Source organism: Eriocheir sinensis, chromosome 1 (genome assembly GCF_024679095.1).
Source record: "Eriocheir sinensis breed Jianghai 21 chromosome 1, ASM2467909v1, whole genome shotgun sequence".
NCBI lineage: Eukaryota > Metazoa > Arthropoda > Malacostraca > Decapoda > Varunidae > Eriocheir > Eriocheir sinensis.
In genome coordinates, this window is record NC_066509.1 from 22,742,892 (window position 1) to 22,760,202 (window position 17,311).

The window sequence follows — 17,311 nt, forward strand, 5'->3', positions numbered from 1 at the left end:
GGTCAGTGTTGTCCAAAATCTCTTGAAGGGCATTTTTGAGGCGTGGAATATATAAGATGTTTCCTGGTCATGTAGCCGACGTTTGATTATTGCCCAGGGTTTCTGATTGGATTAAGATCTGGTGAGTTTCCTGGCCATGGTGTTAGCAGCTTCACGTCACAAACTCAAAGCAGTTCCTTGCTATCCTGGCAGTGTGACGTGGTGCCCCATCCTGCAGGAAAACTTCAGCTTCACACTGGGTTATACAGTCATCAAGTTCATCCAGGACAAGTTCAAAGTAGTTGTACTGGCTCGTGGTAGTTTTCTTGGGTAAAAACACAAGTTTGCCAACACCATGATAAGTAAAACAACCCCAAACCATGAATGAGTCAGGGTGTTTGACAGCATCTGGTGTAGTGGGGGTTGCAAGGGTTGCGGCCGCTGTGGCGGTAAACTCTTCCTCTGATTATCAGTCACCTCAAATCTTGCCTCATCAGACCCTAACACCTGCCACTCATCAAGGCCCCAGTCTTTGTGTTGAGCAGCAAATGCTAGTCTTTAACACAGTGAGCATGAGTTATCCATGGTTTAGGCATAGCCCTGCAACTCATGTACTTCAAATCCCGCTTCAAATAGTTTCTTACTGTGCGTTTCAGCCACTAGCCACACTAGCCACTAGCTGCCTGTGAATAACATTCAAAGTCCTCTGACTGACTTTCTCTTTAGACCGTGCTGGCTTGTGTGGAGGCGGCGTGTCACGTGCTCCACAATCGTGAATTTTTCTGGTCCAAGCAAAGGAGACAGTTCAAGGGCATAAGAAAAAAGAAAATAATGAGAGAAAAAAGCCTGCTACCTACTGCTCCTAAAAAGAGAGCAGAGGAGTGGCCAAAAGAGAGGTCACTTGAGGGGGGGACAAAGTTGAAGCATGTATACAACTATAAAATGACAGTGAATAGTATTTCAGAAATATGGTACAGTGTCTGGCAGGCAGGCTGGTGTTGTGCAAAATCCCCCAAATTGCGCCCAAACCGTTGCTAGCCTGATATACTACAACCAACAAAAGGGTAAAATTATTCACTGCAAGCAACAAAGAACAACAAGAACTTTTACAATGGCAAATAAAAACTAGACCTGTACAATAGAGCCAAAAATTAACAAACATTTGTGTAATCCAAACTCTAATTGTTGATTTGAGTGTAGCTTGATCATTATTCATTAACCCCTGTAGGGATTTATATAAAGAAGAGGTATCTTAAGTTCCATTTAGTGTGTATTGGGTCTGCAGTGATGCTGGGAACCAAGAAAAATGAGAGAGGAACCAGGTCAGTGTGGAAAGCCTTTGGGCACGCAGATCTATGCTAGCCGTCTCACTGGGCTATTTCACAGATTTAGGTTTATTTGCTTGTGTGGAGGTTTTATAGACAGGAAGTTCCATATTGTTGCTTGTAATATGTGCTGGGACACATATTTTGAAACTTAAGGATTTTGTACAACACTGTTAGCCCAGCGGTTCTATAACAGCCTTCTGGTGACACCTCATTGCTCCCTCACTTAACCTAGTAGTTCCAGTACTGAAACTTTTGGTGACACTACCAATGCCATTAGGTGATAGTTGTGGCACCTGCCCAGCTCTAACTTCTAGTAAGTAACCTTATCCCCCCCACAGGGAGGCGTGCTTCCCAACATACAGGCAGTCCTCCTCCCCCAGAAGGCATCCACCAACCCAAAACAGACTAGCCAGTCCCAGGAATACTGAGCCAACACTTGGAGGGATGCCCACCAGATCTTTGTCCTATGCCTAAGTGATGGCCACTAAGCTTTGTGCCTATTAGTATGATAAGTTTATCTTTTTATAGCTGTTTAGAACTTCTTATTTCATTGTTACTGTTAGGAGGTCATGCACTGATAACCATGATATGAAGCAGTCAGTGTGTGCTGAGTCATGTTGCTAGTTCATAAGAAGTATTTCATATCATTATTATATTTACATTATTTTTTTTCCTAGTTTAATCTTTAAACCAAAGCCAAGACTTTGTTTTCATTCACCATTTCTGGGAGTTAGGATATCATGAAGGGTGTGAGATCATTTCACTTATTTATTATTAAGTCTTTTTGTCCATTCAGGGAATACTTGCAAGCTTTTCTTCAGAAAACAAGACTTCCTGTTGTTTTAATGCAGTGAAGTTGACATGTTGAAATGTTTGAAAAATGTATTTGATTAAATGTCATGTGAATGAAAAGAGTATTCATGTGAAGACCTTATTGAAAGTAGTTAAAGATAGAGAGCCTTCAGTTACAGAATCACTGCACATCCCTGTCAGCCTTGGGGTTACGCTCCCACAAAACACTGTGGTGAGTTGAAACATGTGACCGCTGAAGTGAACACCTTTGGGAAAATAGGTCACTTTGGTGAAGCTGTAACGATATGCAAACACAGTGTTTTAACTTCCTTGGGGATTAAGAATACAGTACAAAAACAGTACAGATATCATTTAACATGTTGTTCTTAGCAAAAACTCCAATAAGTTATTTGTCATCACTTTAGACGTGTGATGGTTTTCAATATGGCAGCCACTGCCTGGCTGGGAGAGGGAGGGATGTAGGATGTGTTGAGGCCAAACAGTGAAATATATTTATAAGCATAACCACTCAGCACCAGAGGAGACACTCAAGGGCAATAAAGGCTGTTGGGTAAAAACTGCAGGAATACTTTTTTTTTTTTCCTGAAACTTTTTGGGGTGGAGCTTGTTGGTTGGCCAGCCCATTATGGTCCAGGCGAGTGTTTTACAGTGACCCCATCTTGCCTTGGCTCATGCTGCCGTTCCGGAGCTCATTTTTTACCCCCTTAGAGAGTTAATCAAGAGTCCAGGTTGCTAGGTGGTCTTCAGGACACCGTGTGGATAGTCTTAGACAGCCACTCAGCAATGACAAAAGATTGCCAGCTTGTATCAGCGGGTGAGATGAAAACCTGAGTTCTCGAGGACTTGGCAGCAGCATGATGACCACCCAGTCACCGTCTCCTCAAATCCAAGAGTGAAAAATGGGAGATGATCCAAGTATAAGATTAAAGATTGGAGAGGTGTCTCGAGGCTCCTCTCTTGAAAGTGATCATGTTGTGGGAAAGTGGAAATACAGATGAAGGAAGGCTGTTTCAGGGTTAACCAGCAAAAGGGAAGAAGAAATAAAGATGCTGGTTAACTTGCATAAAGGACTTGGACAGCATAGGCGTGGGCTGGAGCTGAAAGTTGTGTACTGGGAGGCCACAGGAGTGGTGGAGGCTTAGGTAGAGAGGCAATATTGCAGTGGATTTTGTAAGAGGTGGAAGAGTCAGTGAGAGAAGGGAAACTGATGAGGTGAAAAACCTTTACCCCTTTGCTACGGCCGGGCGGATATCATGTCTTGAGGCATAACTTGCCACGAGTAAGTTCTGAGAAAAACGTGTTTCATGTCTTTGCACTGTCAACGCATGACAAAAACACCATTGATAGGGATAGAATAACACCAAGTCTTGGTTAGGTGGTTGAAAATTATAAAGAATTGAGGTCGTGGGTCCAAGAGTGTGTAATATCATTGCATACATAGATGTAGCATCCAGCTTTTGACTAAATTTTAGGGAGGAGAAAAGAAGAGGTAACAACAGAAATTATTGCCAGCAGCCTCAGAAACGTGTGTTCTAGTTAGGAAGAGGTGAGGTGAGGTGTTCCACAGAATGGAAATTAACACGAAGACCTGGAATGTTGCAGAGGTTAAGGAAGATCAAGTTGGAGGAGCTATCAAGGCACCTCTCTGGGTCATCACCAAAAATGGGATGTGACTTTGGGAAATTTTCGGACCTCTCCTGAGTGGCTGGTTGATCAGTCTTCACCATAATTTAGTAGTAATTTTGAAACTATTTTGAGGAAATGGTGTGTGTATCTTGTGCATGTAGTTCGGTGTGGAAAGTGAGTGAGTGACTTTAATGAGCGTGGTGATCTGCCCTGGTATTCAATGAGACAATAATTAGATGGAAGGTGAGGACTCAGGAGGGTCTTGGACAGGCGTGCAACACCCAACTGTGTCCCATATATAATTATCTCAACAGGAGTGGCATGCATCTGGCTGCCTACTCCCTGTACTCACCAATAATATTGATAGACGTGATAACGCATACTTAGAAGAGTCATCAGTGTCACCTCCAGGATGGTTGTGGCCCAGTCAAACCAACAATAACTATGATCGCAATGATTGTATCAGGTGCTGCAGACTCCTGGGAAAGACCTTTGGTTATGTTGTAAATGAGGACTGGGACACTGGACATCCATTACACTACTTCTCTACACCACGACCATAAGAGAACACACACAAACATACTTTACTGCAAGTAAAGTCTGCAGTTTCTGCCACTCAGACAGCACACAGCACCCGTGTAATCTGCACCAATGGTCACCATTTCTAGATATCAAAAGCAATTTTTTCAGCATTATTTTAATCTTAACTTAATATGTTTCATTGTTTCAAGAATATATATAATTGCGTAAAATATAAAAAAATAAAAATACTCCAGAGAACAGTTCATTTGACACGTCCCAGCACAGAATGTGATGGGTGCTGGTCTGTAATGACTGTCTTTCACGGCACCCTGTGACATCCACGCATGCATCATGCATCATAAATGTAGAACTGATATAAATAGTTGTTGATGTTTACTCCTGCTACAACGGCAAGTGTTAAACAAGTGGCCAACAGCTTATGAAAAAATACATTATTTTGGTCCCGTTTCTGCACTAATGTACCGCATTTGCCGGGGTACACCTCCACATACGGCACCTTGTTTAACGAGGCCATTTTGAAGGAAACTCAATGCTGTTTCATTACAGATTTATTTGAAGTGATTTTAATGTAATGTTGTACAGCACACTTGAATGTCCTGAAGTTGAGTTTGCAAGGCAAGCACAAAGTATTTCTCATTTGCTGAACACGGCAAAGCCTCCAGCAAGAGGCTGCAGCTGTTCAGTGTGTCAAGGAAGAAGGTCCTGCACACTTTGCTTGCTTCTTCTTGTCAATAAAATATTGAGTCAGATATTTCATGTTTTGTCAGTAAAATTGAACCTTTATCCAGAGGTTGAGGAAAGATTTAGAAATTTTGAAGAATTGAAACAATCCCCCAATGTTATCTATATTGACCTCAGAATGCCCCTAAAAGTACTTATTTCTCTAGAACAATCTCACCTGTGCATGCTCGCTTCGTTCGCACTCCTCCCTCACCTCATGAACCTGTATATGGTGCCCTCTAACCCCCCCCTAAAAGTTGCCAAAATTACGGTCATGGGTTGGGACAGTGCGCTTGTGTATTTTCCAAGGCGAGTGCAATTTTCAGAAAATCATTTCTAGCGGAAGAGACATGATTGAAGATTGATGACTCCCGAGTGACGTCAGAGCCGGGCAATCAGTGTTGACCCGAGGCGGAAGTTTAAACATTTTGAGAAGGTCTCGTATTTTAAAACATTTCGTCGCCCAAGTTCACATATTTGACATGGCTTTCGTAGGAGCTGTAGGCCTTTCCAGGGGTAGTTTTCTGACCCTGGTGGTAGTTTGACCCTTCTTCTGTGCCATGAACCTTAAAAAACACTCATGAAAACCCGATTGATCCCCGCTTTGACCTATAGAAATAGTTGATGTGAAAAGCGATGGTGTCTTAAAATACGGCCCTGTTGTTGTGTTCCCTGACCTCCCGCGCCGCTATTCAAAATTGTTTGTAAGTGAGGAAAATAAGCATAATCGCCCTCTGACGCGTCCCACAATCACGGCGTTTCTTTGAGTCGCCTCACGCTACGCCACGCGCCCGTCTCGAGACAGAGAAAGTGCCGCTGGCGGGTGTTGAACCGAGAAACAGGGAAATATGGCAACTATCCATCACGCCCCACAAAGTCTGCGCGTGGAGGCATCTCATCAGCGGTAACATCACTCATTCACACACTAAGCGGCACTCATGCTCCAGGACATTCGACCCAAAGACCTCGTCAAGACAAGAGGTAAGGGACAGAGGTGGCTGGGGACGGCGTGCGCACCTCTAATAATCTTACACGTTTCTTTCTTTCCCTGTCACGGTGTCACCCTCGCACCCGCTCTCAGTGCCAGTGGCGGGGAGCGAGTGATCAGGCGGGTTCCTGAGGGAGGTATTGTGGTGGCGTGAACGGTCTTGTGGCTGTGCTGTGTTACCTGTAATACCTGTGTCTCGTGCTGTAATTGGTGATACTTTTGTTGTGGTAGTATATAAGTTGTTGGTTGTGGTGGTGGTGGTGGTGGTAGTGATGGCGTATATACCGACTTGCGTGTTGTAGTTACGCGTGAACATGCAGTTGTTTGTAGAACCAGTGTGATGCTTTTGGTAGTTATAGTTAGGTTAGGTTAGGTTATAGTGGTGGTGCTGGTACTTGCAGGGTTGGTAGGGGTAATGATGAAAAATGGCCGTATAAGTAAATATATCGCTCTACACTAGTTGTTTGTAGAACCAGTGTGATGCTTTTGGTAGTTATAGTTAGGTTAGGTTAGGTTATAGTGATGGTGCTGGTAGTTTCAGGGTTGGTAGGGGTAATGATGAAAAATGGCCTCATAAGTAAATATATCGCTCTACACTAGTTGTTTGTAGTACCAGTGTGATATTTTTGGTAGTTATAGTTAGGTTAGGTTAGGTTATGGTGGTGGTGCTGGTCGTTGCAGGGTTGGTAGGGGTAATGATGAAAAATGGCCGTATAAGTAAATATATCGCTCTACACTAGTTGTTTGTAGAACCAGTGTGATGTTTTTGGTAGTTATAGTTAGGTTAGGTTAGGTTATGGTGGTGGTGCTGGTACTTGCAGGGTTGGTAGGGGTAATGATGAAAAATGGCCGTATAAGTAAATATATCGCTCTACACTAGTTGTTTGTAGTACCAGTGTGATATTTTTGGTAGTTGTACTTAGGTTAGGTTAGGTTATGGTGGTGGTGCTGGTAGTTTCAGGGTTGGTAGGGGTAATGATGAAAAATGGCCGTATAAGTAAATATATCGCTCTACACTAGTTGTTTGTAGTACCAATGTGATGTTTCTGGTAGTTATAGTTAGGTTAGGTTAGGTTATGGTGGTGGCGCTGGTAGTTGCAGGGTTGGTAGGGGTAATGATGAAAAATGGCCTTATAAGTAAATATATCGCTCTACACTAGTTGTTTGTAGAACCAGTGGGATGTTTTTGGTAGTTATAGTTAGGTTAGGTTAGGTTGGTATGCTGGTCGTTGCAGGGTTGGTAGGGGTAATCATGAAAAATGCACGTATTAGTAAATATATCGCTCTACACTAGTCCACTGCACGTTAACCCGTCCGCTGTGAATGGCACGGATTTCGCCTTCACTGGTAGCCTTTAGTAACATATGCTCCCAGGTCCTTCTGTGCCTCTGTGGTGGGTAGTGGAGTGTTTCCCATGTGGTATTGGTATGCTGGATATCCCTTCACTCGTAGGCTAGTAATATATGCTCCCAGGTCCTTCTGTGCCTCTGTGGTGGGTAGTGGAGTGTTTCCCATGTGGTATTGGTATGCTGGATATCCCTTCACTGGTAGGCTAGTAATATATGCTCCCAGGTCCTTCTGTGCCTCTGGGGTGGGTAGTGGAGTGTTTCCCGTGTGGTATTGGTATGCTGGATATCCCTTCACTGGTAGCCTAGTAACATATGCTCCCAGGTCTTTCTGTGCCTCTGTGGTGGGTAGTGGAGTGTTTCCCATGTGGTATTGGTATGCTGGATATCCCCTCCCAAGATGCATGACCACATTTTTCTTCACTAAATTGTAGCAGCCACTTGTTCCACTCCAGTAGCTTGGTGATGTCTTGTAGGAAATCCGCATCCAATGGGTTAAAAGGCCTTTCCCAACGTAATGTAGCGCACTTGTCCTGCTCCGGTATATGGTCTAACATGATCTCTCCACCTGTTTCTTTGTCTGCCCTGACTTACGCGGTCCTGAGGCGGTCACGCTTTACTTTGCTTGTCCATCCGTTCTGCACGTGATATGACCCGCTGACCAAGTTCATTTCTCATTGTTAACTGATTATCTTCCAACAATTCTTCGTTCACTAATCCATGAGACTCGATCAATGCTTCCTGTCCCCATGTTGCATCCCCAAAAAATATATATATCAGTATTTATTTCCTTTATTGTCGTTTCCGATTTTTGTTTTCTTCTTCCATTTGATAGTTTTAAAAGCTCGAGTATTCTGAAGCATCCTTTGTTGTGTTAAAGAGTAATTGTCGCAATATGTCGATGTCAGATATACACCGCCGGGTTAGGTTAGCGCACAACATATGATGCCTCAAAACATCTTGGAAATTATCGAATATAAGAAAAAATACCAAAAATAGGAAACGGTAATGAGGTAAATATTTATATATATAAACAAAAATCCTCCTTTCCGCTTCGTGCGATTCTTAGCTTTCTCTTTTTTTGTGTGAGGCTAACAAAGTTTACATATTTGACAAGGCTTTCGTAGGATTTTGGGGCATTTCCGGGAGTAGTTTTATGACCCTGGTGGTAGTGTGACCCTTCTTCTGTACCATGAACCTGAAGAGACAATTATTAGAACACGATTGACCCCCTCTTTGACCTCTAGAAATAGGTGATGAGAGATGCGAATGTGTCTTGTATTGCCGACCCAAGTGTCCCAGCCGTCTGTTAGGACTCACGCCCTTCAATTCACCTCACCTCTCTTTCATTTCCCTTCCTCTTTCCTTTTCTTCCCCTCAACTCTCCTTTATTCCTCTATCTCCGTTCATCCATCTTTCTTCACGTTTCCGTTTCTACTAATTCTCACCTATCTCCTCTTCAACTCGGGGGGCTTCGTGGTGCAGTGGTTAGCACGCTCGCATCACAACCGAGAGAGCCCGGGTTCGATTCCTGGGTGGAGTGGAAAAATTTGGGCGGCTTTTCCGATAGCCTACGCCCCTGTCCACCCAGCAGTGTACCAGGTATTAATCGGGGTTTGTGTCCCGTCTCCTGGGGTCTGTTCCCTTCTATAATTCCTTCCCCTCCTGTCTCTCTCCGGCATATGACCACAGATGTTGAGCCGACTAAACGAAACTTTCCACTCCTATAATTCCTTCCCCTTCTGTCTTTATCCGGCATATGACCACAGATGTTGCGCCGACTAAACGAAACTTTCCAAACTTTTCCCTTCAACTCCCCTTACTTACCTTACCTCCCCTCTTCTTTCCTTCATCTCTTCTTCAGCAATCCCTTCATCCTCTTCTCAGCTTTTATCTTCAGGGGGCGGCAGGTTGGTATTTTGACGTTAGTATATCAAAAGCACTCCATCCTATTTCTAAGCGGTTTATACCTCCGGGTTATCACATCAGTTTGCCATAGCTGTGTGAATTCCTCCACGCTCAAATATCTCGTTCCCTGTCATCAATAGCTGCCTAGTCAACTGATTATCATGACATTTTCTTTTTCTTTAATTTTTCATCACTTGTTTATTAATAAGACATTGTCATCTGAGAGTTTAATAAGACATCGTCATCTGTGAATCGAAGGTTGTTCTGGCAGTAATGATGGTATACAGATGTTATGCCACGATTGATCTTCTTGAATACTTCTAAGCAAGACTTGAATAATTTTAAACGTGTAGCATCGACGGTCCTAATTTGTGGGTTTACCGTGTAGCAGCGACGGTCCTAATTTGTGGCTTTACCGTGTACCAGCGACGGTCCAAATTTGTGACTTAACCGTGTAGCAGCGACGGGCCAAATTTGTGCCATGATATAAACCCCCCAAAATAGATGATGCATAATCTGACCACAAATGCTTTGATATATATTATGAAATGGTTTGTGTGAGGGGTGATTTTTCTCATTTTTCTCGCTTGGAGGGACCATTAAGAAACATGATCCCTGCTGCTACCACCGGGTTTTAAAGATATATTACATTCCCTAATGCCTTTTTGAGTTATTATTTTTCTCTTACGGAGATTAATGATAGTCACAAACAGTCCAGTCCTTAGACATGCCCGGTTGTACTTGCCAGATTCTGTACCGTGCTGTAGTGGCAGAGTGCCCAAGTGGGAATTCCTGTATCATATGCGTTGAGTGCATGAGCGGTTCTTTTATCCTACTTCTCAGACTAAAGCAGATAATCTTGCTACAATTAACGTTTTTCTGTAGTTGTGAAGAGAGACTTGCCCCGTGACCCTGCTTTATATGCCGCTCTTTCTCTCGGCCCCTCAGGAACCCACATTCCCTGCACGCCACGCCGTCCCTCCCTCCAATAAGCGCCGCGGTAATGCCTCAGACCCTCACTTGCTGCGTGCCTGCCCTACATACTAAGACCCTGAAGAAGGAATGAGGTTGTGTTTAGAGCATTCCAACTATTTCTGCTTAGTTTAGTAACGCTAACGTCTGTTAATAGCATATAATTACTGAGGTCAAGGCAATTTTGCATTCAAATTGTGTATACTCTTCGTGCATAAGCAAATGCACGACTTCTTTGTTTAAATAATCAGATGTTATGAGGGTCCTCTCTAATAGCGATGGTTTGGTGGTTATGTGAAGGTGATTCGGGTCCGGTCCAGTGGTTTGCAAAGGTGATTCGGGTCCGGTCCAGTGGTTTGCAAAGGTGATTCGGGTCCGGTCCAGTGGTTTGCAAAGGTGACTCGGGTCCGGTCCAATGGTATGCAAAGGTGATTCGGGTCCGGTCCAATGGTATGCAAAGGTGATTCGGGTCCGGTCCAGTGGTTTGCAAAGGTGACTCGGGTCCGGTCCAATGGTATGCAAAGGTGATTCGGGTCCGGTCCAATGGTATGCAAAGGTGATTCGGGTCCGGTCCAATGGTATGCAAAGGTGATTCGGGTCCGGTCCAGTGGTTTGCAAAGGTGATTCGGGTCCGGTCCAGTGGTTTGCAAAGGTGATTCGGGTCCGGTCCAGTGGTATAAGTCCGGGTCGGATCTAAGGGCCGCTTTTAGTCACTTTGTTTGTGTTGATCGTTACCAATGGCGGGGATCGACGCTATAATTTTCCACGTGAAACTGGCCTATGGGGTAGTGGCGGCTGCAGAGGAAGGGAGAGGTGTTGAGAGGGTGTGGCAAGGTGCGGGGCCAGGCTAACCCCGCAGCCCCCACTACCCCATCGGCCAGTTTTACGTGGGAAACTATAGCGGCGATAACAGCCATTGGTGACGATCAAAGCAGTGACTGTGAAAAGCGACCCTAAGGAACACTCTCTCAACGACCTGCCCAGAACTACAAGGGACCCGAAAAAGAAGCTTGGCCGTTGAGGGAGAAGAGAGAAACGTATATGACAAAGCTTTTAGATTACGTGACCTCGAGAATCTGGTTTAAAAGGAGGGAGAAAAGGAGAAGGAGGAGGAGGAGGAGGAGGAGTGGGGGGTCCTAACACGCAAAAGCAGCCTTAGGTACACGAGTAAATACAAAACACACACACACACACACACACACACACACACAAACAAACACGTCTCTCTCCCCCCCCCCCCCCCCTCTCTCTCTCCCATCCACCCCCCCTGTGAAGACAACGCCGTTCTCACGAAACTCACGCACACACACACATACGTACGCACGCACGCCACGAGAGGAGCAAAGGAAGGATGGAAGGAAGGGAGAGGAGTGGGAGGAAGCTCGGTGTAGCTTGTTGTTGCTCTTCTTAATGCTGTTTTTAATGTTGTGCCTGGAGGGGTATTGGGGTAGGGAGAGTACGGGAGTGAGGTTCATGGTACAGAATAAGGGATTGATTGATTGATTGATAGTTTATTGTTGCAAGTAGACAACAAATAAGGGTCAAACTACAACCAGGGAAACCACTATGCAGAGAAATGCCCAAGACTCCTACAAAAGCCTTGTCAAATACGTGAGAGCTTGGGCGCTGGAATGCTTGAAATATGATCAATGTAACTCCTCCGTCTTCAAAGGTGAAACAGCTCATTGTAAGCGCCCAAACCAAACCATATGCTCCACAATGATTAACTATTTCTGCTCAATATAACATACTAAAGGGACTATTACACTGGGCAAATTTTCCGTGCTTCAGTCAAACCATGATTTCTGCTAGCGTGGTTCTCATTTGTTTCTCGTTATTGCTGCTGCTGCTGATGGTGAGTAATACCGTCGTCCTTCTGTGAAATCTACCGTAGCTTTGGAAGATCGTGGACACGTCAGAAAACCGCGGAAATAGGAGAACCACGCCAGCGGAAATCGTGGTTTGACTGAAGATCCACGGAAAATTTGCCTAGTGTAACAGTCCCTCTAGTATGTTATATTGAGCAGAAATAGCGAATCATTGTGTAGAATTTGGTTTGGTTTGGGCGCTTACAATGAGCTGTTTCACCTTTGAAGAGGGAGGAATTACAGTGGTCATATTTCAAGCATACCGGCGCCCAAGTTCTCACGTATTTGACAAGGCTTTTATAGGAGTCTTGGGCATTTCTCTGCATAGTTTTATGTCCCTGGTTGTAGTTTGACCCTTATTCTGTACCATGAACCTAAAGAACGATCATTAGAACACGACTGAGCTCCGTTTTGGCCTCTGGAAATAGTTGAATTGAGAGATAGAAGCGTCTGACAGCACCAGCCCATGTGTTTCGGGGTGTTTTCCAAGCTATGTTATGTAGAAATAGTTGAATTGAGAGAGAGAAGCGTCTGACAGCACCAGGCCATGTGTTTCGGGGTGTGTTTTCCTAGCTATGTTATGTAGAAATAGTTGAATTGAGAGAGAGAAGCGTCTGACAGCACCAGGCCATGTGTTTCGGGGGGTGTTTTCCAAGCTATGTTATGCTGAAATAGTTGAATTGAGAGAGAGAAGCGTCTGACAGCACCAGGCCATGTGTTTCGGTGTGTTTTCCAGGCTATGTTATGTAGAAATAGTTGAATTGAGAGAGAGAAGCGTCTGACAGCACCAGGCGATATGTTTCGGGGGGTGTTTTCCAAGCTATGTTATGTAGAAATAGTTGATGTGGGAGATAGAAGCGTCTGACAGCACCAGGCCATGTGTTTCGGGGGTGTTTTCCAGGCTATGTTATGTAGAAATAGTTGAATTGAGAGATAGAAGCGTCTGACAGCACCAGGCCATGTGTTTCGGGGTGTTTTCCAAGCTATGTTATGCAGAAATAGTTGATGTGTGAGATAGAAGCGTCTGACAGCACCAGGCCATGTGTTTCGGGGTGTTTTCCAAGCTAAGTTATGTAGAAATAGTTGATGTGGGAGATAGAAGCGTCTGACAGCACCAGGGCATGTGTTTCGGGGGGTGTTTTCCAAGCTAAGTTATGTAGAAATAGTTGATGTGTGAGATAGAAGCGTCTGACAGCACCAGGCCATGTGTTTCGGGCTGTTTTCCAAGCTATGTTATGTAGAAATTGGAGCTTCACAAATCGACATCTGCTTAGTGAAGAAAAAGCATTATATGTAGACATGAGAATAGTAATATATAGTAAGCCACAGTAAAAGACTTATAGATATTTTTAAGATTTTGTACAATAACGGAAGCAGCTCAAGGGCATCATTATAATCATTCCTATCATTATTATTATTATCATTATCGTTATTATATTTATTGTATTACTATTATTATTATTATTATTATTATTACTGTTGTTGTTGTTGTTGTTGTTGGTTAGTTAGTAGTAGTATCATTATTATTATTGTTATTTTTATTATGATTATTATTATTGATATTAGCAATTAGTATTATTAGCATCACTATCATCAATACTACCATCATCAACACCACAACCACCACTAATAACCCCTCCCGTCCTCCGCCCCCCCAGCACCACCCAGAGCCATCAGTGTGTGTCCTTGCAGCGCGCACCCACAGACCCAACCCACGAACATCACCACCACCACCACAGAGACGACTCCCCCCCCACAAAACAAGCAAAACCGGCCAAACTAACACCACCAGACCCACCACAGCACACTCCCACACGTCCACGGGCAGGCGGGGCTAACATATACGCCGGACTGATCTCTTTTGTTGACCCCCTCCGCGTGCGTCACCATGTGGAAGACAGTGATGAGCAGGATCCGCCCGACGCGCCCCTCCCCCACGGCGCTGATGGAGGCTGCAGAGGCCCTGAGGTGAGTGTGTGTCCTTCCGTTTTCTTCTTCCTAGTTAGGCCGATTAGAACAACGTGTAAAGGGTCGTATTTTATAAGACATTTCGCCGCCCAAAAACACGTATTTGACAAGGCTTTCGCAGGAGCTGTGGGCATTTGCAAGGGTAGTTATATGGCCCTGGTGGTAGTTTGACCCTTTTTCTTCACCGTGTACCAGCGACGGGCCAAATTTGTGCCATGATATAAACCCCCAAAATAGATGATGCATAAACTGATCACAAATGGCAAATGTGTTGATATATATTATGAAATGGTTTGCGTGAGTGATGATTTTTTCTCGTTTCTTTTTGCTTAGAGGGACCATTAAGAAACATGATCCCCGATGCTACTGGGTTAACGTTGTGTGTATGAGAGAGAGAGAGAGAGAGAGAGAGAGAGAGAGAGAGAGAGAGAGAGAGTACGATCTCCCATTCCCGGAAAGAGTTATGAGGCGAATCCTGAAAGTCACGGCGGAAAGAAATATTTCGGAGGAGGAGTTTCCGGGAAGAAGCGTGAGGCATCCGGGAGCCAATATCACGCTCGTTGTGTCCGGGGCGGAGACGGTAAAATTTGTTGGTTTTTCTATTAAAATTGTTTATGATGTTTTTTATACACACACACACACACACACACACACACACACACACACACACACACACATCACCTCCCCTCCCTCTCTTCCTCTCTGTTCTCCCTCATTCTCTCCCTCACTTCCTCCTCCCTGCTTCTTTTCCTCCCTTCACACACACACACACACACACACACACACACACACACACACACACACACACACACACACACACACATCACCTCCCCTCCCTCTCTTCCTCTCTGTTCTCCCTCATTCTCTCCCTCACTTCCTCCTCCCTGCTTCTTTTCCTCCCCTCCCTGCCTCTCTCTTTTCCTCCTCCCTACCTCTCCTTTTTCTCTTCCTCTTCCTCGTTCTTCTTCTCTCGGTATCATCCTCCAACTTTTCCTTCATATCTTACACACACACACACACACACACACACACACACACACACAGGGGGGGGGGATTTTGCACGACACACGTTCCACGATTCGATTATCTTATTTGGAAAGGCAAACATACACACTCGTTGGTCCCCCTCCTTCGTCTGTTTTTTTACCTCGGAGCCTTACCTGAGGAAACCTGGGGAAGAAAAACTGTGCTGACCCCGGACGTCACACTTGGCCCATGTCCCGGGTACGTGATGGGCTGCTACTCGTTCCTCCTTTAACTATTATTATTATTATTATTATTATTATTATTATTATTATTATCATTATCAAGGCACCTCTCCAAATGATTCCGTCCTCTCTGTTCCGCAAGTCTTTTCCAACACACCGTTTGAAAGAGCAGCACCAGCGGCCTTCCTTGTTCCTTGCATTCTTTACCCTTGAACTTCCTCCTTTACTGTAAAAAAAAGAGCTTGATTTAGTGTCTGTCTTTATTTCATCCGACTTCATTCATATAACTATTTTTTTTATTTTTTTTATTTTTTTTATTCCGTGTACAGCGATAATGATGTTAGTTTGCGTGTATTCTCTCTCTCTCTCTCTCTCTCTCTCTCTCTCTCTCTCTCTCTCTCTCTCTCTCTCTCTCTCTCTCTCTCTCTCTCTCTCTCTCTCTCTCTCTCTCTCTCTCTCTCTCTCTCTCTCTCTCTCTCTCTCTCTCTCTCTCTCTCTCTCTCTCTCTCTCTCTCTCTCTCTCTCTCTCTCTCTCTCTTTTCTAACCCCCCTCTCTTTCCTCTATCTCTCCTCCCCTCTCTTTTTCTTCCCTCCCCGCTCTCTTTTTTCCCCCTCCTCCCTCTCCCCCCCCCCCCTCCCCCAGTACGCAGGCTATACACTCCCTCCGTCACTTCCTCGAATAGCAATACTCGTAACGGTGTCGCAGACCGTTCATTCATCAGGTGCTCCAAGGACAGGACCAGGGGCAGGGCAACGCCACATTCGTTCTCCCCTAAAATATGTGCATTGCCTTCCGGTTGGGTACTAGGGGCTTCGTGGTGCAGTGGTTAGCACACTCGGCTCACAATCGAGAGAGCCCGGGTTCGATTCCCGGGCGGAGTGGAAAAATTTGGGCGGCTTTTCCGATACCCCACGCCCCTGTCCACCCAGCAGTGAATGGGTACCAGGTATTAATGGAGGGGTTGTGTCACACTCGGCTCACAACCGAGAGAGCCTGGGTTCGATTCCCGGGTGGAGTGGAAAAATTTGGGCGGCTTTTCCGATACTCTACGTCCCTGTCCACCCAGCAGTGAATGGGTACCAGGTATTAATCGGGGGTTGTGTCCCGTCTGTAATCCTATAATTCCTTCCCCTTCTGTCTCTCTCCGGCATATGACCACAGATGTTGCGCCGACTAAACGAAACTTTCCAAATTTGTCCGTTGGATTCTAAATACATCTCAAGGCGAACTAGCAGCAGAGTATAAGAACATAAGAACGTAAGGAATCTGCAAGAGGCCGGTTACATGCACTACTTGACTGATCTGTAAAAACCTTCGGACAAACCAGCGAGAGAAAGAAAGCAAGATATGTGTTACCATGTGATGTTATGTGATGTGCTGTTGAGATGTTTAGTATTGTTTTCGTTACTTGTATTGTGGCATGCCTTGAGGTACCTCTGATTATTGTTATTATTATTATTATTATTATTATTATTATTATTATTATTATTGTTATTATTATTATTATTATTATTATTATTATTATTATTATTATTATTATTATTGTTATTATCATTATTATTATTATTATTATTATTATTATTATTATTATTATTATTATTATTATTATTATTATTATTATTATTATTATTATTATTATTATTATTATTATTATTATTATTATTATTATTATTATTATTATTATTATTATTATTGTTATTATTATTATTATTATTATTATTATTATTATTATTATTATTATTATTATTATTATTATTATTATTATTATTATTATTATTATTATTATTATTATTATTATTGTTATTATTATTATTATTATTATTATTATTATTATTATTATTATTATTATTATTATTGTTGTTGTTGTTGTTGTTGTTGTTGTTGTTGTTGTTATTACTATTATTATTATTATTATTATTATTATTATTGTTTTCTTATATTCTTTTACTCGATCGACCCCCCAAAAAAATGCTACTGACGAAATTGCCCACAGAGAATGTTCCCACGTGATAATGAGGTGTAAGGAGAACAATTTTAATGGGC

At 43.6% G+C, this 17,311-nt stretch overlaps 1 protein-coding gene across 2 annotated transcripts in view; it reads left to right on the forward strand.

The window, feature by feature from the left end:
- Positions 1–17,311, forward strand: part of LOC126995832 (histone H2A-beta, sperm-like) — a 37,931-nt gene that overhangs the window by 6,811 nt on the left and 13,809 nt on the right. The window contains exon 4 of one of the 2 annotated variants that reach the window (XR_007750745.1): positions 13,750–14,059. Coding sequence is in view for 1 of the 2 variants with exons in the window: in XM_050855703.1 (XP_050711660.1) it covers positions 1,646–1,735 (90 nt within the window). In the remaining variant the exon portion in view is untranslated. Of the gene's footprint in view, positions 1–1,645; positions 2,683–13,749; positions 14,060–17,311 lie in introns of those variants that run through there. The other variant, XM_050855703.1, reaches the window with a different exon arrangement.